The following is a 22,656-nucleotide window of genomic DNA, read 5'->3' as shown; positions in this document are numbered from 1 at the left end:
TGCCCTGGGATGCTAGGAGAGAGTGTTAGATCCCCTGGAATAGACAGTTATGAATGTCCACGTGGATTCTGTGAACTAAACCTAGGTCCTCTGCAAGAGGAGCAAATGTTCTGAACCAGGGTGTCACTGTGAAGCCTCGCTGACCTGGAACCCACTACGTAGGTTAGGCTCACAGAGATCGGTCTTCCACACTCCTGTTTAAACCTCAAAAGTGGGTGTCTTGTGTCTATCCTCAGACCTTTTTTGAAATTCCATTTTTAGGCACCTTACTTACTGCCTTTAACTCATTCTGTAGCCCAAACAGGCTTTCAACTTAGGAGTCTCCTGCCTCAGTCTTGCAGAATAACTGTGCCATTCGGCCTAGCTGAAAGGTATAGTTTTGGTTTTGTAGTTGTTTTTGGTTTTTTCTCTAGACAGGCTCAGTTTATGTTTTTCTCTGCAACCCTGGCTTTCCTGGAAGTCACTCTGTATACCAGGCTGGCAAGATTCTTTTGGGTGAGGCTGGAGAGATGGCTTAGGCCAAGACATGACTTTCTCCTCCTGGAGAGGGTCCAGATTAGTTTCCCAGCAGCCCACATGGTGATTCATAGCTATCCACTCCAGTTCCTGGGGTGCCAGTGTCCTCCTCTAAGCACCAAGCATGCACAGCACACATACAAACATGCAAGCAGAGCACTCACTTTGTAAAATGAATAAACGAAACAGATAAAATGTTTGTGGGGGAAAAGATTCTTTTGGGTCTTGAGATGGATCTCTTGTGGCACACCTTGCCGTCTAAGTAGCTGTTGAACTGCGGCCCCTGTTGCCAGTACAGCATCTTGGATCTGCGTCTCATGCTCTTACTGTATAGATGTCTCTTACTGTGTAGACGAGGCTGGCCAAAACTTGGGAAGCGGAGACAGTTGGATCTCTAATGGCTGGGGTTAAAGGCATGTGTCGCTACCCTCAGTTGTATTATCTTGTATTTTTAATTACTTTTAAGACAATGTCTTACTGTGTAGTTTTGGCTAGCCTGAAACTTACAGAGATCTACTTGCCTCTTCCTCCCAAGTGCTGGATTGAAAGCATACATCCCCATGCCCTGCTTCTTTTTTAAACTAGTAGTCTAGATTGTTTGTTTGGTTGTTTGGTTGGTTTTGGTTTTTCAAGACAGGGTTTCTCTGTGTAACCTTGGCTGTTCTGTACTCACTTTATAGACCAGGCTGGCCTCAAACTCAAAGTACTCCACCTGCCTCTGCCTCCCGAATGCTGAGATTAAAGGCCTGTGCCACCACTGCTTGGCTAGATTATTTATTTTATTTTTCATACAGGGTCTTGTGTATTCCAGGCTGCCCTCAAATTAATTATGTAGCTGAGGGTGACTTTGAACTTCTGATACTCCTGCCTTCACCTTTCAAGGGCTGGGATTACTGTCATGTGCCACCATGCTCAGTTTATGTGGTGTCCAGAAAGGTTTTTTTTCTTACTTATATTTAAATTAACTATTTGTGTATATGCCTGCCTGCATGTGCTACAATGCATGTGAAGTTCAGAGTACAATTTTAGGGAGTTGGTTTTCTCCTTCCCCCAGGTGGTCACAGGTTTTGAACTCAGCTCATAAGGCTTGGAGGCAAGTGCCTTTATTTATACATGGAGTCATCTTTACTGCCCTGATGAAACCATTCTTAGTAATTTTTCTGTTTTTCCAACTTAAGTAAATTTGTTAATTTTTACATTTATTTAACTTTTTGCTCTTAAATTTTATGTCTGATGAGTGACTATCTACATGCGTGGGTCTGTGCCACATTCATGTCTGGTGTCCATGACTGTCAGGACAGGGCATCAGATCCCCAGAACTGGGATTATGGATGGTCATGAAAGACTGTGAGGATGCTGGAGAGATGGCTTAGGAGTTAATACACTGGTTTTCTTCTAGAAGACCTGGGGTTCAATTCCAAGCACCCACATGGCAGCTCACCACCATTTGTGTCTAATGCCTGGGAGGCCAGAAGAGGTCACCATGTCCCCTGACTTTGGAGTTACAGATGTTTGTGAGCTGCCATATAGTGTTGGGAATGGAACTGGGTTGCTATCTCTCCAGCTTTCTATTTTAATTTTTTTTAAAGATTTATTTATTTATTATGTACACAATGTTCTGCCTGCACGTGTGCCTGCCTGCTAGAAGAGGGCATCAGATCTCATTATAGATGGTTATGAACCACCATGTGGTTGTTGGGAATGGAACTCAGGACCTCTGGAAGAGCAGATGGTGCTCTTAATCTCTGAGCCATCTCTCCAGCCCCTATTTTAATTTTTTGAGAAACCTTCACACTGTTTTTGTGGAGTCTGGAGAGAACAATTAAGAGCCTTTGATGCTTCCCTTGAGGGGATCTGAATTTTGTCAGGTGGCCTCCCACTCCCTCCCCAGAGGATTTGATGCCTTGTAGCATCACTCACACAGACACATAGACACACGAATAAAAGTGCGTTATGATCTTAGCAATAGGCCTTTATAATATCTCAACCGTACAGCTAACCAATCCACATGCCCAGCAGTCCTCCCAGGGTTCCTCTTTTCTGTCTGCCCTCCAGCACTTCCCTTTGGCAGATCCAAGGGAGGTGCTATGGGTTTGATTCTCATTTTCTGGGTTGGTGCTGCTGTTTTTGCATTCACGTGTTGGTCATTTGTTTGACTCTCCATTCAGCTGTCTAAGAAATTGAGACTACAAACATTTCCTTGCCAAGTTAGTAGGTTTTTGGTTTTGTTAGGGTTTTTTTGTTTGTTTGTTTGGAGATTGTTTTTCTCTTGTTTTTGTTGTTGTTTGTTTGCTGGGTTCCATGTATCTTCTGGAAATTAACCCTTTAGCAGGTGTGTTATTTACAGATATTCTTCTGTTCTTCAGTTTGTCTTTTTGTTCTGTTAGCTCTTTGCATAGAGCTTTTGAGTTTTGTGTGGTCACACTGCTCATTTGTACTTTTGTTGCCCATGTGTTTGGGATCATATATTAAAAAATATTTGGTCAGTTTAGTGTCATAAGACATTTCCCTAAGAGTTTCTTATAGTTTCCTAGTTCTAGTCTTCTTTTGCCAGGGAGGTGAGGGTAGAGAGTGGGTGTCTGTTTTGTTTGCCTATTTCTGTTGTGTCAGGAATCAAACTCAGAGCCTTGATTTTGTTGTTGTTTTGTTTTGTTTTTTTCGAGACAGGGCACCACCTCACTTGGCTGGTGTGTGAAATTTTCTTTCTTTCTTTATTTTTCCTTCAAGACAGGGTTTCCCTGTATAGCTCTGGCTGTCTTGGACTCACTTTGTAGACCAGGCTGGCCTTGAACTCACAGAAATCCGCTTGCCTCTGCCTCTGCCTCTGCCGGGATTAAAGGAGTTCCCCACCACGGTGAGTTTTTTATTTCTTTTGTTTGGTTGGTTTCAAGATAGTGTTTCTCTGTGTAGCCTTGGCTATCCAGGACTCACTTTGTAGACCCGACTTCTGGATTTTTTATTTCTATATTCTCTATTTTATTGTTTTTATACTAATACCATGCTGTTTTGACTACTATAGATTTGTAGTATATTTTTAGGCTGTTTGTTTGATTGTTTTTGAGACAGGGCCTTGACATGCACACCTAGTTGGCCTGAACTCTCATCTCAAACCTGGCCTCAAGCTTGGGGAAATTGTACTTCAGCTGGGATTGTATGCATGCGCTATCATGCCTGGGTTTATGCACTGTGCTTTAAAGCTGAGTATTGCAGCAAGCACATTGGGACTGGGACGCATTTAATCCCAGCAGAGGCAGAGGTAGAGGCAGGTGGATCTCTGTGAGTTGTGGCCAGGTCTGGCCTGCATAGTGCGTTCCAGCCAGCCAACACTACAGTGACATCTTGTCTCAAAAAATAAATGCTGGGCAGTGGTGGCACACACTTTTGATCCCAGCACTCGGGAGGCAGAGGCAGCCTGAGTTTGAGTCCAACCTGGTCTACAAAGCGAATCCAGGACAGCCAGAGCTACACAGAGAGACCCTGTCTTGAAAAACCAAAAAATAAAAATATAGATGTATATTAGAGAAAACCTTAAAAATAAATAAATAAATAAGCAAACAAGCAAGCAAGCTGGGCATGGTGAGGTACTCGAGAGGCAGAGGCAGGCAGATCGATGTGAGTTCGAGGCCAGCCTGTTTTACAAAGTGAGTCCAGGACAGCCAAGGCTACACAGAGAAATCCTGTCTCAAAAAACCAAAAATAATTAAATAAAATTTAAAAGTTGGATATGTAATGCCTTCATCTTTTTTTTAACAATTATTTATTTATTTAATTCTTTGCCCTGCTGGGGATGGGACTTTCATATATTAGGCAAGGATTTGGAGCACAAAGCAAAACCTCTAGCTTTGATTTTTTTTGTTTATGTTTGTCTTGTTTGCTTGTATATGTGTTTCTTTGTAAGTGTATGGACACATGAAAGGTGAGTGTGTGTGTATGTGAAGACCAGATGAGAGTGTGGGGTATCCTCTGTCATTCTCTGCTTTTTTCATTTAGGACAGGGTCTCCTCTTGAACCTGGGACTCATGATTTCTCAACTAGGCTGGAAGCCAGCCCCAGCCATCACCTGTTTCACAGGCAACTTAGTCCTTACATGGCTGCTCGGATCCAAGCTCTGGTCCTTGTGGTTGTAGACCAGCAGTCTATAAACCACTGTGCTGTCTCACCCGCCCCTCCAGTTTTGTTCTTTTCCCTCAAGATGGTTTTATAACACCACCATTCTTTCTTTTCGGACCTGTGTGTAAGATGAAGAAAGACAAAATCAATGGAATGCTTAAAATGACTTCATTAATTACAAAGAGTGTTTAGCAGTATCAGTGATTTGGTTAATACATTGAAATAAGGTGGCAAGAAAGGCTGTTTTGAAACAATTTATGGACATTTCTCAGATGTGTAAATTTATAAATTAAAGATTGAGTCATTGGCTGTCCTGAAGCTCTGTTCTTGTATACATGTGGGACGTCCCTGGAATGGTACAGAGATCACTGGAGGTGTTAGGTGGCTGCTTGATTTAGCTCTGGGTGTTTACATTAGCATCATGTATTGGTCCAGGTCCCATCAGGATATAGCAACCATATAGAATTTCAAACTATGATAGGAGCGTAAATGTAGTGAGCTTCTGAAGTGTGCTCAGGCTAAGGAGGAAGAACACAGGAAGACATATTTGGAGGGACTATGAACTCCCCAGGCTGCCGCTGAGACAGGTAGAGAAGCCGTGGCTGCAGCCCAGTGGTGTCTAGATCACAGGGCACGGCAGGCAAATAGGAAAAAACCACAATTTGTAACACATACAATGTATAATAAGTGGCTGACAGACAACCCTTAGAAGGACCTGGGCTGTAGCTCTTACACAAAACCCAGAGTCTGTGATGCTTGTTACAGAAGGAAGACAGACAAACCTAGACAGGCTGCCTCTGAGACGGGCTAGGGCTCTATGTCACCAAAGGACTCCTCTCGCTCTGGCCGCATAGCTGCGTGTCTCTAGTGGGCTCATGGCAGAACCAAAGGAAAGTGCTTAGAAGAATACAGGATGAGAAGCCCCTTATCCTGCATTGTTCTTCTAGCAACTTCTAACTGAGCTGAGCATTGTACAGAAGAAATGCTTAGACAGCACAGGAGTCCAGTACCAAAAGCAGAGACTGAACTTAATGGTAATGAGCACATTTCCCAAGGTTTTGTTTTGTTTTGTTTTGTTTTGTTTGTTTTAAATGGAGGGCATTATTGTGATGCTTCAGTGGTTAATTAGGTTTCTGATCTTGTAGAGGTCCCAAGTTTGATTCTCAGCTCCCATGTCAGGTAACTCAAAACCACTTATGAAATCCCAGCACTTGGGAGGCAGAGGCAAGCAGATCACTGTGAGTTCAAGGCCAGCCTGGTCTAAAAAACAAGTTGTCTAAAAACAACAACCCCCCACCCCCCAAAAAAAACAATGGGTTAGAGAGATGGCTCAGAGGTTAAGAACACTGACTGCTCTTCCTGAGGTCCTGAGTTCAATTCCCAGGAACCACATGGTGGTTCACAACCATCTATAATGTGATCTAATGCCCCCTTCTGGCCTGCAGGTGTTCACACAGGCAGAGCACTGTATACAAAATAAATAAATACATCCTTTTAAAAAACAAACAAACAAAACTACTTATGACTCCAGCTCTGCGGACCTGACAGCCTCTTTTGATTTCTGTGGACACCTACACACACACACACACACACACACACACACACACACACACACACAAATAAATCTTTTAAAAAGTCTGATGAAATAAATAAATAAATAAATTTGGTCACTCAGAAGAGCACAGGCTGCTCCTTCAGAGGACCCTCATTCAAGTGCCAGCGCCCATATGGTAGCACACCTCTTCTATCTTCCCCAGGCACTAGGCACCAGGTGGTGCATGTACATGCAATGCAGGCAAAATACTCAATATAGATAAAAATAAAAATAATCTTTAAAACAATTATTTAAATGATTTTAATAAATTAAAATGTATGTGTTCTGGTGCAATGCTGTATAAAAGAAAACAGTAATAACCAAGAAAAAAATTTGTTTTGTTTGAGACAGGATTTCTCTTATAGCCTTGGGTATACTGGAACTTGCTGTGTAGACTAAGCTGCCCTTGAACTTGAAGAGATCCCCCTACTTCTGCCACCTGAGTGCTGGGGATAAAAGCATGTGTGACTGTATCTAGCTATGAGGAAATTTTAAAAGGAATGAAATTTAAAATAATAAGTCTTCAAAAAATTAGCCAGATCATAAATACATACATTGGTAAAACAAAATTAAAAATGAATACTGAAAGTCGGGTGTGGTAGCGCACGCCTTTAATCCCAGCACTCAGGAGGCAGAGGCAGGTGGATCGCTGTGAGTTCGAGGCCAGCCTGGTCTACAAAGTGAGTCCAGGATGGCCAAGGATACACAGAGAAACCCTATCTCGAAAAACCAAAAAATAAAAAATAAAAAAGAATACTGATATGTAGGGAGATTTACTGTATAGTGAAGATCAGTGGTGAAAAGCTGGGCTCTTAATTGATATTGGGATGGTAACCATTTTAAGAATAAAGTTGGAGGTATACACCTTTATCCTAAACATATTCTCTACTGATCAGATTTTAGTGTAAATAAAGCTACCTAAGTATATTTGAAGAAACCATAGGAAATTTCTGGTTGGGGTGGCCTAACTATAATAGAAATTTGCAAAAGGCTGAAAAGTAAACTGTCTAAAAATAAAGAAGTTTAGACTGGAGAGATGGTTCAATAGTTAAGAACACTGGCTGCTCTTCCAGAGGATCCATGATCAAGTCCCAGCACCCACACGTCAGCTCACAACTGTCTGTAATTCCAGTTCCAGGGGATGTGACACCTTCACACAGACATACACTCAGGAATTAATTAGTTTTTTTTTTTTTTAAAGCCGGGTGCCTTTAATCCCAGCACTTGGGAGGCAGAGGCAGACAGATCGCTGTTGCGTTCAAGGCCAGCCTGCTCTACAAAGTGAGTCCAGGACAGCCAAGAGTACACAGAGAGACCCTGTCTTGAAAAACAAAAATAAAACAAAAACAAAAAAAGAAGTTCTAGAGCCAAATTTGGTGACACACACCAGAACCCTGGCACTTTAAAAGTAGAGGCAGAGAATCAAAAAAGTCTAACCTATGCTACATAGGAAATTTATATCAGCCTTGGCTACATGAGACCCTGTCTCAACAAAACACAAAACAAAGTATTAAAGTAGGTTGTGGTGGGGCAGGTTGTAACCCCAGCACACTGGAATCTGTGGCAGGATAGTGAATTCCAGGCAAACTTGGACTAAACAGTTGAGACCCTTCCCAAAAAAGTGGGGGAAGCCAGCAAGGTGTGTGTGTTTTCAAAAGAACGCAAACACAGCGGCGCAGTCCTGTAATTTCGACACTCCTGCTGCAAGATGGGAAGCCAGAGTGGGGTCATTCTTCAGAAGCTGCTGTAGAACACACACAGTGAGATTCTGCCTCACAAAACAAAGCAAAAATAAGTCATAGTGTAAGAGTGAAGTATTGAGCAGGGTGTGGGGTGTGGTGGTGCACGCCTTTCATCCCAGCACTCAGGGAGCCAGAGGCAGGCAGATTGATGTGATGTGAGTTCGAGGCCAGCCTGGTCTACAAAGTAAGTCTAGGTTAGCCAAAGCTACACAGAGAAACCTGTCTCAAAAAATCAAAAAATAAAAATTAAAAAAAAAATTTTTTTTTAAAGAGCCAAGTGGTGGTGGTGATACACCACCTTTTTTTTTTTTTCCACACACCACCTTTAATCCCAGTACTAGGGAGGCAGAGGCAGGCAGATCTCTCGAAGTTTGAGGCCAGCCTGGTCTACAGAACAAGTTCCAGGTCTACAGAGTGAATTCCAGGACAGCCAGGCCCGTACGGAGAAACTCTGTCTGGAAAAACCAAAAAAGAAAAAGAAAACACAAATGTGGCTATATGATTTATAGAACATCCATTTAAAAGAATAAAATGAGACTGGCTATGGTGGTGCACATCTTTAATCTTGGCAGTTGGGAGGCAATTCTGGTGGGCATAGCAAGGAGGGCCAAAGATGCATAGCGAAACCCTGTCACACAGAGGTAGGTAGGTAGCGGGGCGGTGTGCGCGCCCTTATGTTTGAGTCTGCATATACAGACTTATCTACAGGCCAATCTTGTTTTGTTTGTTTTTCGAGCCTTGGCTGTCCTGGACTCACTTTGTAGACCAGGCTGGCCTTGAACTCACAGTGATCCACCTGCCTCTGCCTCCAGAGTTCTGGGATTAAAGCCACCACCTGGCTCTACTGGCCAATTTTACTGAGGCATTTTTATCAATCAAAGAGTCCCTTTTCCTGATTATGTCTAGGTTTTTGTCAAGCTTTTAAAAAAAGCACTAATTTCTTCTCTAAGTCACCCAAGGTTTTAGTATTGGTATTCAGTGTCTGCTGGTCATTTTTCAAACCACAAAACAAACAGTATCAGAAATTATTGCTATAGGATGGGGCACACTGCTTTAATTCCAGCACTGAGAGGCCAAAACACACACACACGTTATATTGCTGGGACCCGCTTTGTTTATTGTTACAGATGACTCAGCAGTTGGGAGCACATACTGCTCTTGCAGAGGACCCAGGTTCAGTTGCAGGACCCATGTGGTGACTCACAATGACCTCTGAGACCAGGTCCAGGCAATCTGCTGCCTCTTCTGACCTCCTCGGGCTCCTGCATGCACAGTTGTCCGTACACGTACATCCAGAAATGGCAGACAGAACATTTAAAGATAAACATTTTTAAGTTGTCACTTTAGAGAAGCAGCGTTTCAGCCAAGGACAGTGGCACATGGTTATAGTTCATCCTACTCTGGAAGCTGAGACAGGTGGATTGTTTGAGTCCAGAAGCCAAAGGCCAGCTCAGGTAACATAGTGGTAGCCCAGCTCAAAGAAGAAAGGAAGCCAGGCGTGGTGGCGCACACCTTTAGTCCTAGCACATGGGAGGCAGAGGCAGGCGGATCTTTGTGAGTTTGAGGCTAGCCTTGTCTAGAATCCAGGATAGCCAGGATTTTGAGACAGAGAAACCCTGTCTCAAAAAGAAAAAAAAAAGCCTCCCCACAACCCCCCCCCCCAAAAGGAAGTAATGTGTGCCATCCTCACATACTAGCAATAGAGCTGGTAGGTTACTCAGACCATATAGTTGGTATTGGAAGCAGGTTAAGGAAACAAAAGGAGCCCTGTGTTTTTACTGCATATACTTAAAAATGCAGTGGATAGCGCCAGAGTTAAGCATTGAGATGTTGGTTCTTTGATCACTGAAAATATGCAGGGGAGCAGAGCACTAGGCATGCCTGACTGGACTCAAGGAAGTTACTGTGCCACAGGCTTACGCGGAGAGAGCTGGGTATTATCAAGCCAGCAGAAGAGGTTGCACAGAAGACATGAAAGAAACAGAAATTGAGCCTCATAAACAAACTCTACATAAAATAAATATACATAGTTGGGCATGGTAGCACCGCCTTAGTCTCAGCACTCTTGTCTCAGTGCTGGCCAGATTTCTGCGAGTTCAAGGCTGGCCTGGCCAACATAGTGAGTTCTTGGACTTTAAGAAGAGAGAAAAGGAGAAAAGGCAAAAAAAAAAAAAATTAAAAAGCCATAAAGTAGAAGTGAGCCAAAAATCAACACGTCTGTTTTTCCCTCCCAGTAACTAGTACCACAATAAAGGGCAGTGCCCTCCACACCCTGGCAGTGAGTAAAAGGGGAAAGAACTCAGAGGGGTTCAGCCATTTTTTTTGTGGCTTTGCAGCCGGGATCCTTGCTACCAGAAAGGGCTGGCATCCGTAAGCCTGAGGTTCTAGTTTACAGCCCTCTAGTTTACCTCAAGCCCTGACAGAACAGGTGCACAGCCACTTCCTCACCCTGCACCTGCTGAGTGATGATAAGCTGCCTGTGCACCTGGACCTGGGCAGCTGGGATTACACACTGCCAACCATCTGAGTTGGCATCTGAGTCACTGAGAGTGATGACAAGCTCTGCTAGTGTGTCCTTTCCTGCAGACTTATGTGGCAGGACCCTGGCCCCTGTGGTAATGACTGAGTCTGTCAGCTCTTGTTCTGCCTCTTGGATTTGCCAGAGCTGGATGACTCTATGTAACTGTTTCTCCCCTCCCCCCCCCCGGGATTTCTTTTATATGTATGTATGTATGTTTTGCCTTCATATTTAGGTGTATATATGCACCTAAGTGCTAGTATCCAAAGAGGTCATAAGAGTGTCAGGTGCCCTAGAACTCGATTTATGAATGGTTGTACATCATTATGTAGTTTCTAGGTATCAAACCTAGGTCTTCTGCAGTAGCAACAAATGTTCTACACTGCTGATGGCCATGAGAATGAGGTCAAGTGGCCTGGGCTGTACTGGCATCCTCTTGGCCACCCACAGCTAAGAGCATATGGATCTGGAAACTAATGAAGAGGATGTGCATGAGCTGTGTCAGTATCCTCAGCTCCCATCCGCAGGAGTCAGCTTTGAGAACACAGTAAAGGTCTATCAGGAAAAGGACAACTGGGTCTCGTGTGCTACCCAGCCCTGAGGACCATGATTCCACTCTATGGACCTAGGACTGTGGCTCCAGTGTCCAGCACCTGGCATCCTACATTAATGCCTATACAGTGTCTTTAGTGCCAGTATATCCTAGGCAAAGAACAAGGGTGACATGCAGCAGCTCTGGCTCCCAGTGGAATGTATGTGCATGATAGGGGGTTTTGCTCCAGAACCATTGATGATATTACTTGTGTTGTCTAACTGGGCCCCTGGCAGCAGCTTGTGGGGATGATGCCATCACCTGAGTGTTTGAGGTAGATTCCAGCTCAGATCTGCACCATCTGTCAGTCCACCTGGATCAGCCCTTTCCCAGGATGTCCGCCGTGTAGCCAGCACTTATAGGGGGTGTGGCCTCCTGCTAGATGACAGGGTCATAGTGCCGATGACCAGAATCTCAGCTTCCTCAACTTGGGAAGTCATGAACCACAAAGAATGTTCCAAGACTTTGCTAGTTCTTGAGAGGACTTGAAAAAGACCTTTGACCTTTGTTTAACTTAACTCATTTCTGTTGAGATTTGAATAGAAGTGTGGAACCACACAGCCGTTAACGGTCTTCTGTCCTTGGCACAGGACCTCAGTAAAGACACAGAATAGGAGTACGTAGTAATGTACTAATTCATAAGGACACTGGGGGACGTTTTTATAATTCTATCGTGAATTTTCTGTAATAGGTCCTGCTTTCCCAATTTGTAGCTAATTCTTGGGTTTAAGATACTTCAAAGTTGAATGATTCCTCCCTCCATAGTGTACATTTATTCGGAATAAAGGGATATCTTTCCATTCTCAGAGATGGAGAAATATAAATGAGCTGGATGTATTGGTACATGCTTATAACCCTACCACTTAAGTGGTAGAGAGCAGGGAGATCAGGAATTTGATGCCAGCCTGGGGTATGCAGCAAGTTCAAGGCCAGGCTGTGCTATATGAATCACTGTCTCAGAAAATCAGTAGGGGCAGGAAAAGTGGCTCAGCAGTTAGAGTATGGCTGCTCTTCCAGGGCCACGTGGCTTTCCCAGCACCCACATGGTAACTCACAACCATCTGTAACTCCAGGTCCACTCAAGCATACACATAAAATTAAATAAAATAAAAACAAATGCAGAGACTTGAGCTCCTGGATGAGTGAGATGATCCAGTGTGTAAAGTGTTTGACTTGCAAACCCAACAACTTGATTTTTACTCCTGGAACCCGGAACCCATGTTAAAACTGACTACATAAACTGGTTCTGTGACCTCTGGGTGCATGCCATAAACCACACATGCCCTTATACACATTACACAAACACAATAATTAGGATTAATTAAAAGACATGATCCTCTAAAGGGAGAAGTCTCACTGGCCATAGGCCGTACTTTCTTAGGAAGCATGCGAATCTGTTCTTCAGTGAGGGGAGGCAACAGGCAATAGCTGGTGGCCCTCAAAAGCACTGCAATCTATCCATGCACCACAGAGCTATGGTGTTACATTTCCATAGTGTGGAAGTCATGACCGTAAAGGTTGGACAGATGGCTGAGGCAGCATCTAGCACACTGGTTCTCAACCTTCCTAATGCTATGACTCTTTAACACAATTCCTCATGTTGTGGTGATCCCTGACTACAAAAATATTTTGTTGCTACTTTATAACTGTAATTTTGCTACTGTTATGAATCATACTGTAAATATCTGACATGCAGGGTATCTGGTATGTGACCCCTGTGAAAGGGGGGGTCTACCCCAAGGTTGAGAACCACTGATGTAGCACATTTTCCCAATGGTTTGCAGATCTGGAAGCCCATGACCCTTGTAGGGGTCATAATGACAGAAGTCTGTCTTCTACACTTTATGCCCGCAGAAGAAATGCTGCCAACTTCACTTAGACAAGTTCTGTTGTAGGAAAAATGAAAAAAAAATTTTTTTTTTTCTTTTTTAAATTTAAAAGAAGCTGGGCAGGGCGGGGCATGTCCCTGTAATTTAGGTACTTGGGGTCTGAGGTAGGGTTCGTCTGTGAGTTTGGGGATAGCAGCACCTTGTCTCAAATCAAAGCCAAAACAAGGTTAAAGGGATGCTAACTTTTGTTAACACCTCACAGTGAAATAAATAAAAGAAAGGGAAACACAGTTCCCCCATGGAAGTAACAGACAGTGAGCAAGTCTGAAAAGACCTCAGGAAGAGCCAGTGGAGGGTGCGGTAAACACTCAGGACAATGCAGATGGACCAAGCCACGAGTGCTATAGCAAGACACTGGGCCATAACCAGGAAGCTGGATGGAATGGTTCTGTTGTACGATGCATGGAATCGAACACAGGCTGCCATGCGTGCTAGGCAAATGCTGGACCACAGAGCAGCACCCCCTCCTGACTCCTACGTTCCGTGTTCTCTTCGTGTACGGGAGGAGTTTGTTGCAGTGTTGACAAAGGCAGGGCCTTGTGTGACTGCACAGTCTGCTCCTACGCTACACCTGCTTCCCCTCTCAGTTTTGGTTTCTGTCTTTCATTCTGAACATTTTGTTCTGTTTTATCTGCTATTCATCTTAGGAGGCTTTGTTTTTTATTGCTGTCTATAATTTTAGGAAGTCTACACAATTCAAGGGACGGGAATGTAGCTCTGGCATAGTCTGGCTTGTGCAAGGCACCAGGGTTAATTGCTAGTGTGTTAATGTCTCTGAGAGGGAAGGTATCCTGGCAGTCCAAGTCACACCTCATAAGGAACTTCATACAAGAGATTTATTGGCCAGGCAGTGGTGGTGTATGCCTTTAATCCCAGCACTAAGGAGGCAGAGGCAGGTGGATCACTGTGAGTTCAAGGCCAGCTTAGTCTACAAAGCAAGTCCAGGACAGCCAAGGCTAACACAAAGAAACCCTGTCTCGAAAAACCAGAGAGAGAGAGAGAGAGAGAGAGAGAGAGAGAAATGGCGTGGAGGTGGGGGTTATTGGAAAAGATGCAGAGAGTGGCTGCCTCTGCTTGGGAGAGAAGCAGCAAGAAACTGAGCAGGAGGCAGGCTTTATGTAGTGTTTCTGGTGGGAGGAACTTTCCAGTGTGGCCTGGGGGTGGTAGGATTTTGTGGCCCGATCATGGGCTTTTTTCCCCTCTGTATAGCAGAGCTTGGCCATCTGCATCTGGAGGGGCCGGAAATGGTCATTGTAGCCATTAGAATAGTCTGGGAGGGTGAGGCCTGGCCACTTGTACCATAGGGGCTTGCATTCCTTTTGTTTATGATTGATAAACAGTCGGGGGTCAGGAAAGGGGGACTGATGTTATCATTAGACTACTTACTGCTGAATGGAGCATCGGAGTCCTTGGGGCAAACTTGACCTTCATTGTCAGGGTATAATTGGGAGCTGAAAGCCTCTGGCCCCATAGCTAGGATCCAGTGATCCTGTAATAGCAACTGATTAAAATTCTGGTTAAAAATATCTTGGATCTGTTGTTGAAGAACTGTAGACAAGTTTATAAGGCTGAGTGTGGCTAGTAGGATGAAGAAATGGGAAGAAGGCTGCTCATGGTGGTGCACACCTGAAATCCCAGTACTCGGGGGGGGGGGGGGGGGCAGAGGCAGGCGCTGCAAGTTCAAGGCCAGCCTGGTCTATAAAATGAGTCCAGGACAGCCAGAGCTGCACAGAGAAACCCTGTCTCGAAAAACCAAAAAATGAAGAAGAGGAGGAGGAAGAGGAGAAAGACTACATAGAGAAACACTGTCTCGAAAAACCAAAAAAGAAGGGTAGCATCCAATTCCGTATTGGATTGTCAGTGATCCACTGGCCAGAAGAATCGAGCTGTTATATTTTTAGAGATCTGTCTGGAGTTGTCAGATCTTAATTTTTACTCTCCCCGATCGGTTAACATAAAAGCAACATTCCTCCTTAAGGAGGCATACTGTTAGTAGATCTAATCCTTGCCCATTTGGTAGGACTACTGAAGTCAGAGTGTTTGTAGCTGATATGTGGAGGTTAAGGTCTGAAACAAGAGGTAGGATCAGCATCATCCAAAAGGCGAGACATTAGGAAGGTGAGAACCTTGAACGGGTGTCAAGCACGCCCAATGAGTTTCCATATCCTGAGGTAAAGACTGTGTATCTGATAGTCTCAAAAGACTTCTTGAGAGTAGAACACAGAGAAATTGTAGGCATGGAAGGTTTTCAAAAATGGAAAAGCCCTAGAGATAGGAGACTGTTGCAATGTAGAGCAGAGCAATTTAGATATAAGGGATTTGGAAATCATTTGTCCATGTGGTGGCAGAAGTCATTGCCATGTGAGAGAATGTGAAAACCAAGCATGCCAATTTGGGCCACTGGGCCATACCTAGGTCAAGCTGTTTGTAATAACAGCAAAACTTTAATAAAGTATGAGCCCATGGAGAAAGAGAGAAAGTGTTGGAGACAGGGAAGTTGTTTCCAATAAAGCCAGAGAAGTGTCTTAAAAACTAGAGAGTTGCCCATGTGGTGGTGCCGCAGAGGGCAGAGCAGGCTCTGGGAGCCAGAGAGAGGACACTTACCAAGTAGGTGGGGAGAGAGATGGTTAGAGCAGATAGAAGGAAGAAGTGGCTGAAGAGGCAGACTCTAGAATTTGCAACCAAATATGATGGGGCAGAAGGCAGCAGAAACAAATGATCTGTACACGCCTTAAGAGTCAGTCAGCAGCTTGAGTCAGTTTGAAAATTGAGCATTGGGCATGGATGAAAGGTAAATGTGACATCTTCTGCCAGTGCTCCCTGAAGAGAGAGAACTCAGAAAGGGAGGAGTATTTGGAGACCCTTGTGTGTTAGGAGACAGGACAGGCGTGAGGAGAGAAGACAGAAATAGGTGACTCGGGGTTATTCAAGTATAAGAAGTTCAGCTGTGTGTGAGTGCATAGAGGTGTAGTTTTAATACACTATTAAGCAAGCGTTGATTTTGAATCCTATCTTTCATAAGCTGAATCCAGTGACCAGAAAGCTCAGAGATAAATCCTGAGCTCGGGCCATAGTAAACAGCATTAGCAGTGGTGGCTGGCAGCTGGCAGCAGCAGAGAAAGCAAAACCCAAACCAGCAAGCACAGAACACAGAAAGCTCACACACTCAAAGACCAGTCAAAAACAACACATGCGTGCAGTGACCACCATCATACATTCTACTAAGCCTGTCCTGTTTTCATCTTGGTTCCCATGTTTACAGTGGAACTTACAGACACACCAAAAACACAAGCCCATCTGTCCACAGAAAACAGATAGGACTTTACAAATACCATCTCACCTTTTGCCCTGGACTGAAGTGAAAGGATTTTGTAATTGGATGAGAAGGGAATGACATTTGTCTATGGAGGGTTTTGGGGTGTTCCATACCCTGGCATCCACCTGAGAGGCCAGTAAGGGAAAACGTGTGTCGGGTTTTGTGGTTTGGCAGAGGAGAGGAATGTTGGTGAGCCTGGGGTCAAGGGGTTATAAGCTTCCACTTTGGCTAGGACGTCCCTTCCCTGCAAGGAGACAGGGTAGGTTGGTACCACTAGGAAGGAGTGGGTAAGGTGAGGGCCCCCTAAAGGTAGAGTTAAGTGGTAGAGTTTGATGAGGCTGGCACAGCTGTCCCTACTCTAACAATAGAAGGAAAAGGGGAGGTGGGTCCCCAAAACTCCATTTGAACTGAAAAAGTGGCCCCAGTGTCCAGAAGGAAGGAGATGGCCCCCTATGATACTGTGATGCCTACCGAGGCTCCCTGTGACACTGTGATGCCTACCGAGGCTCCCTGTGACACTGTGATGCCTACCGAGGCTCCCTGTGACACTGTGACGCCTACCGAGGCTCCCTGTGACACTGTGACGCCTACCGAGGCTCCCTGTGACACTGTGACGCCTACCGAGGCTCCCTGTGACACTGTGACGCCTACCGAGGCTCCCTGTGACACTGTGACGCCTACCGAGGCTCCCTGTGACACTGTGACGCCTACCGAGGCTCCCTGTGACACTGTGACGCCTACCGAGGCTCCCTGTGACACTGTGACGCCTACCGAGGCTCCCTGTGACACTGTGACGCCTACCGAGGCTCCCTGTGACACTGTGACGCCTACCGAGGCTCCCTGTGACACTGTGACGCCTACCGAGGCTCCCTGTGACACTGTGATGCCTACCGAGGCTCCCTGTGACACTGTGACACCTACCAAGGCTCCTCAGTGGCACATAGCCAGGCCTAGGAGGTCAGCTGGAGGGCACTCTGAGCTTGATGTCCTTATGCCTAGAGAGACATGAGAGCAGTCAGTGCCCCCGTGACCTTCCTGACCACAGTTAAAGCAGAAACCTAGAGGTTCTCCAGCTTTGAGAACCTAGGCAGCTGCTATGGTCAGCTGAAAGGCTTAACATTGGGTATTTTTGGTTTGGGGTCAGCTGAAGGGCTTACAGCTAGCACAGAAAAGTAAGAATAAAGGGGAGGGCAAGAAAGACCTAGCTCACCCAATATTAGGAAAAGTAAATTCCTAAGCAGTTATCAACAAAAAGAAAGCCTTGTCCTGTTTTTTGTTTTGGTTCGGCAACACATTCACTAGAGACAATTAGTAAAAATCTTACTGTATTCTTCTGGCTGGCCTTGAACTTGCTGTGTGAACCAAACTGGCCTCAAACTCAAAGCTTTGCCTGCCTCTGCCTTCCAAGTGCCAGCACTAAAGGTATATGCCACCATGCCTGGCTACATTAGAGTCTTACTATAATATAAGTTGGTCCCATAAATAAATCACCCTTGCTTCTGTGAGTAACTCCAGTTAAATTCATTGGCTCACCTCCCCCTCAAAAAATGGGGGCAGGGAGAAGGTGAGCAGTCGGAAAGAAGTGGAGGACCTGGACGGGAAGAGGACAAGCGAGTTGGTGGGGGTTTCTATAATTATCACAGTACATACATGTGCAAATGTGTCATAATGGCCAGGCGGTGGTAGCGCATGCCTTTAACCCCAGCACTCTGGAGGCAGAGGCAGGTGGATCTCTGTGAGTTCGAGGCCAGCGTGGTCTACAAAGCTAGTCCAGGACAGCCAAGGCTACACAGAGAGACCCTGTCTCAAAAAAAAAAAAAAAAAAAAAAAAGTCATAATGAAGCCCAGCACTGTGCCTAACTCATAGTGGCTAATAAAAAAATCTATAAAGTAGAAAAACAAATTAGCAGAAGGACAGGCAGACAAGTGAACTAGGAGAGTCTGTGAACATGCTGACTAGCTTCTGAGCACCAGGTTTATGAAAGGAGTCCTGCAAAGCTGGAAGAAGTACTCTAGTAAAGTGTTGCGGTTCCTTTCAAGGTTTTTGTTTTAATTAAACTGGAGACTGGAAAGATGGCTCAGCAAGTAAGGGCGTGTACTGTCTGGTTCCCAGCATCCACGTTTTGCTACCGACACCCACCTAAAACTCCAGCTCCTAGGGGTCTTTTGAAATCCTCAGACCCTATGTTCACACGTGCACAGCCCCAACACACACATATATAATTAAAAAATAAAATAGACTGGAGAGACGGCCCAGCAGTTAAGAGCACTTAGACGCTTGTGGAAGACCTGGGCTTAGTTCTTAGCACCCACATAGCAGCTCACATCACTTTTCCTAACTCTAGTTCCAGGGATCTGGTGCTCTCTCTTGATCTCTGGGCACTGCGTGCACATGTTTCACATGCATACATTCAGGCAAAACACATAAAAACAAAATCTGTGTGTGTGTGTCTGTTTTTAAAATGTGTCTGGTGACATGGTTCAAAAGTAAAATCATTTAGCCGGGCGTGGTGGTGCACGCCTTTAATTCCAGCACTCGGGAGGCAGAGGCAGGCAGATCACTCTGGGTTCGAGGCCAGCCTGGACTACAAAGTGAGTCCAGGACAGTCAAGACTACACAGAGAGACCCTGTCTCGGAAAAAAAAAAAAAAAGTAAAATCATTTAATACACAGGCCTGGTGACCTGAATTCCATTCCCAGAATCCATGTAAAGAAAGATAGGAGAGCCTGGTGCAGTGGTACATGCCTGTAATCCCAGTGCCTAGGGAGGCAAAGACAGCCAGATCTCTGAGTTCCTGCCCTAAAAGTCACGTCCAGGATAGCCAAGGCTAAACAGAGATACCCTGTCTCAAAAAAGAAAAAGAAAAGAAAAGAAAAAGAGGCACTGGAGAGATGGCTCAGGTTAAGAGCACTGACTGGTCTTCCAGAGGTCCTGAGTTCAGTTCCCAGCAACCACATAGTGGCTCACAACCGTCTATAATGAGACTGGTGCCTTTTTCTGCAGGTGTACATGCAGGCAGAGCACTATATAGATAATAAATAGATAAATAAATAATATTTTTTTAAATAAATAATTTTTTTTTTAAAGAAAGAAAAAGAACTGACTCCACAAAACAAACATAAACACACAAAACAAAAACAACAGCTCCCCTCCTGGCCTCACAATGTGCACCAAGATCCAAACAATCTCCTTACACACACACACAGAGTCACATTTGAGAGACAAAGGCCAGCAGATATCTCAGTTTGAGACCAGCATGGTCTACAGAATGAGTTCCGGGACACCCAGGGCTACACAGAGAAACCCTGTCTCGAAAAACAAAACAAAATTTGGAAGTCTTCCTCAGGTACTTAAGAGTTAAAGGCTAAGCCTGCTTCTGCCTCTCAGAGTTCTGGGATTAAAGGTATGTGCCGCTGAGCCTGGTTCATAAAGAATTCTTCAAACTCAGTAAGAATATGAGCAACCCAATTCAAAACTGGGCAAAATTCCTGAACTGACATCTCATCAAAGAGGAAACAGAAAGTCCCACCTGAGAGACCACTCAGTGTCATTGGTCACTGGGGAGTTGCACATTAAAGCCAGGACAATACTGCTGCACCTATAGGGTAGCTAAAGCAAGCATAGCACTAATGCTAGCTGGGCCACAGAGCAGCAGGGATCTGACTTTGTGGCTGGTGAGTATTCTGACCACATATTACAGCAGTCATATTCCTTCGGATTGTTTGCTTGCTTTGTTTGTTTTCCAAGAAAGGGTTTCTCTGTGAAGCCCTGGCTGTCCTGGGACTAACTCTGTAAACGGGCTGGCCTCCGTTGCCCATGCTAGGATTAAAGGTGTGTACCACCCCTGCACATTACTTAGATTTTTGTCCACACATTGAAAATCTGCATTCACATGTTCACATGAGTTTTATTTATGATTGCCCAAACCTAGATGCACTTTAGTAGGGACTGGATAAGCCAGCACATCCAGATGATGGGATAGTCAGTCATTGCCAAAACAGACAATATTATTTACTGCTTATGCCCATAATCCCAGCACTGGGTTGAGGTTATCAGAAGCTTGAGGCTGGCTGTAGGGGAAAGATTGCATCAGTAAATTGTGTGCTTGCGATCACAGGGACATGAGTTCAATCCCAGAGCCCAGGTTAAATAGGTCAGGACTGGTGAGACATGTTTAGAATTCATAAACAGAAGAGATGGAAAAAGGGGGCCTGGGCTAGTGGCTGCACAGTCTGGCCTAATCTGTGAGCTAAGACCCTTTCTGCAAAGAGCTGGGCAAGGCTCCCAAGGATGGCATCCAAGGTTGCCCTTCAGCCTTTACCCAGACATGCATTAAAAATAAAAAAATAAAGCCAGGTGTGGTGGTGCATGCCGTTAATCCTAGCACTTGGGAAGCAGAGACAGGCAGATCTCTGCATTAGAGGCTAGCCTGGTCTACATAGTGAGTTCTAGAACAGCCAGAGCTACATAGAGACACCTTGTTTCAAAAATGAATGAGTGAATGAATGAATGAATGAGTGAATGAATAAAACCCAGTAAAAGTTTATTGTGTTCATTAAATTCTTGCCAGCCACTAAAGCTTATAATTTCTAAGCCATGAAGAAGAAGAAAAAAAAGGATGGTTGGCTGGGTTGGTGGTAGACCACTCATCCAGCATTTAGGGGGCCCAGCACTGCCACTGAAGAAAATGCAGCTAGGTGCAGGCTTGTGTTTGTAACCCCAGCACTTTCAGAGGTAGCAGATGTGTCTAACTGGGCTGCCTAATGAGACCTTGTCTCATTGAACCCAAAATGAGCAAGGGGAAGCCATCAAGGCACAGGAAACCACTGGTGTGAAACTCCGTAGCAGAGGTACTTTTCTGGTGTGCAGGGCCTGAGTTCCATCTGCAGCTCTGATGGCAGGACGTAGGATGAAGTTTTTCTCTTTTCAACTCAAAGGACTGTGTGTGTAAGAGCAGAAGTGAAGAATTCTTCTGTTCTCTTTGCAGGTTGAAGAAGAAGGAGTTTAGTTTAGAAGAAATATATACAAACAAGAACTACAAGTCTCCTCCTGCGAACAGGTAACTCCTGTGGCTGGCTAAGGGTGCTGCTGGCATGATCGCTGTCCCTCACCTTTCTGAGGTAGAAAGGCATTTCTACCCACATGAGTGGAGTTTCACTGTTTGTGAGGCAGCCTCATTATTCACAGATCACCTGCCTCTGCCTCTGCCTCCTTAGCGCTCTGGATTAAAGGTGCCTTCCCACCCCATATCCAGCCCAGTGCTGGGCTTTAGAAATAGCTAGAATTGCCCTCTTACTCTTTCTCTTTCCCCTCTCTTCCTCTGCCTCTGTCTCTCTGGAGTACCCTTCCCCCCTTTCCTTCTCTCCCCATGTTCATTTAATAAACTCCTCTATAACATAAAAAAAAAGAAAAGAAAAGAAATAGCTAGAATTAGGGTTTGGATTCCAAACCCTATTGTGAGCTAATAGCTTTGTTCACAAAAGGAAACCCCAAAACAAATGTGTGGTCTCCACAAATATGGCTCATAGAGTTTAAAAGGGGTCCTGTCCAAAAAAAAAAAAAAACAGACAAAAAAAGGGGGGGAGGGTACTATCTGGATTCTGTTGTGGTTGTGCATGCCTGTAGTCCCAGAACATGAGAGGCAGAGGAAGGGGGCTCAGAAATCATCTTGGCTACATAGGGACATGTAGCTATGTGACAAACAATTGCCCAGTGTTCACTACTATGTTACCGAAATGTGTCTACGCATCAACCATGGAGAGCATATACAAAACAGGAGTTGTCAGTATTATACAAATTGGAGTGAGGAACTAGGCTCAGTTTTACTGTATATCTTTTATTTTCAACTCTTCACTTTGTACACATATTTATAAATATGTGTGTGTTTTTTCTTGTTTGTTTGTTTGGTTGGCTTTGGTTTTTCAAGACAGGGTTTCTCTGTGCTGTGCCTTTGCTGTCCCAGACTCATTTTGTAGACCAGGCTGGCCTCAAACTCACAGTGATCCACCTGCCTCTGTCTCCCTAGTGCTGGGATTAAAGGAGGGCAGCACCACCACTGCCTGGTATGTGTGTCTTTTCTCATGCATAGAAATAGCTCCTGGAGCCGGGCGGGCGTGGTGGCACACGCCTTTAATCCCAGCACTCGGGAGGCAGAGGCCAGCGGATCGCTGTGAGTTCGAGGCCAGCCTGGTCTACAAAGTGAGTCCAGGACAGCCAAGGCTACACAGAGAAACCCTGTCTCGAAAAACCAAAAAAAAAAAAAAAAAAAAAAAAGAAATAGCTCCTGGCCACAGGAAACGGGGTGGGAGTCAGTGCTGGCTGCTTTGGGCTTGCATGGTGACTCAATGAGTTTATTGCGCCCCCTGTTAGTGACTCTGA

The 22,656-nt window shown here is 44.9% G+C and overlaps 1 protein-coding gene across 1 annotated transcript in view; it reads left to right on the top strand.

Moving 5' to 3' along the window:
- Prr14l (proline rich 14 like) overlaps nt 1–22,656 on the top strand; it is a 59,276-nt gene that overhangs the window by 35,100 nt on the left and 1,520 nt on the right. The window contains exon 10 of the mRNA XM_051165145.1: nt 21,266–21,337. Coding sequence (XP_051021102.1) covers nt 21,266–21,337 — 72 coding nt within the window. The remainder of the gene's footprint in view (nt 1–21,265; nt 21,338–22,656) is intronic.

Source organism: Acomys russatus, chromosome 22 (genome assembly GCF_903995435.1).
Source record: "Acomys russatus chromosome 22, mAcoRus1.1, whole genome shotgun sequence".
NCBI classification, from domain to species: Eukaryota; Metazoa; Chordata; class Mammalia; order Rodentia; family Muridae; genus Acomys; species Acomys russatus.
Note: the sequence above shows the minus strand (reverse complement) of the source record. Positions and strands in the feature narration are given on the sequence as shown.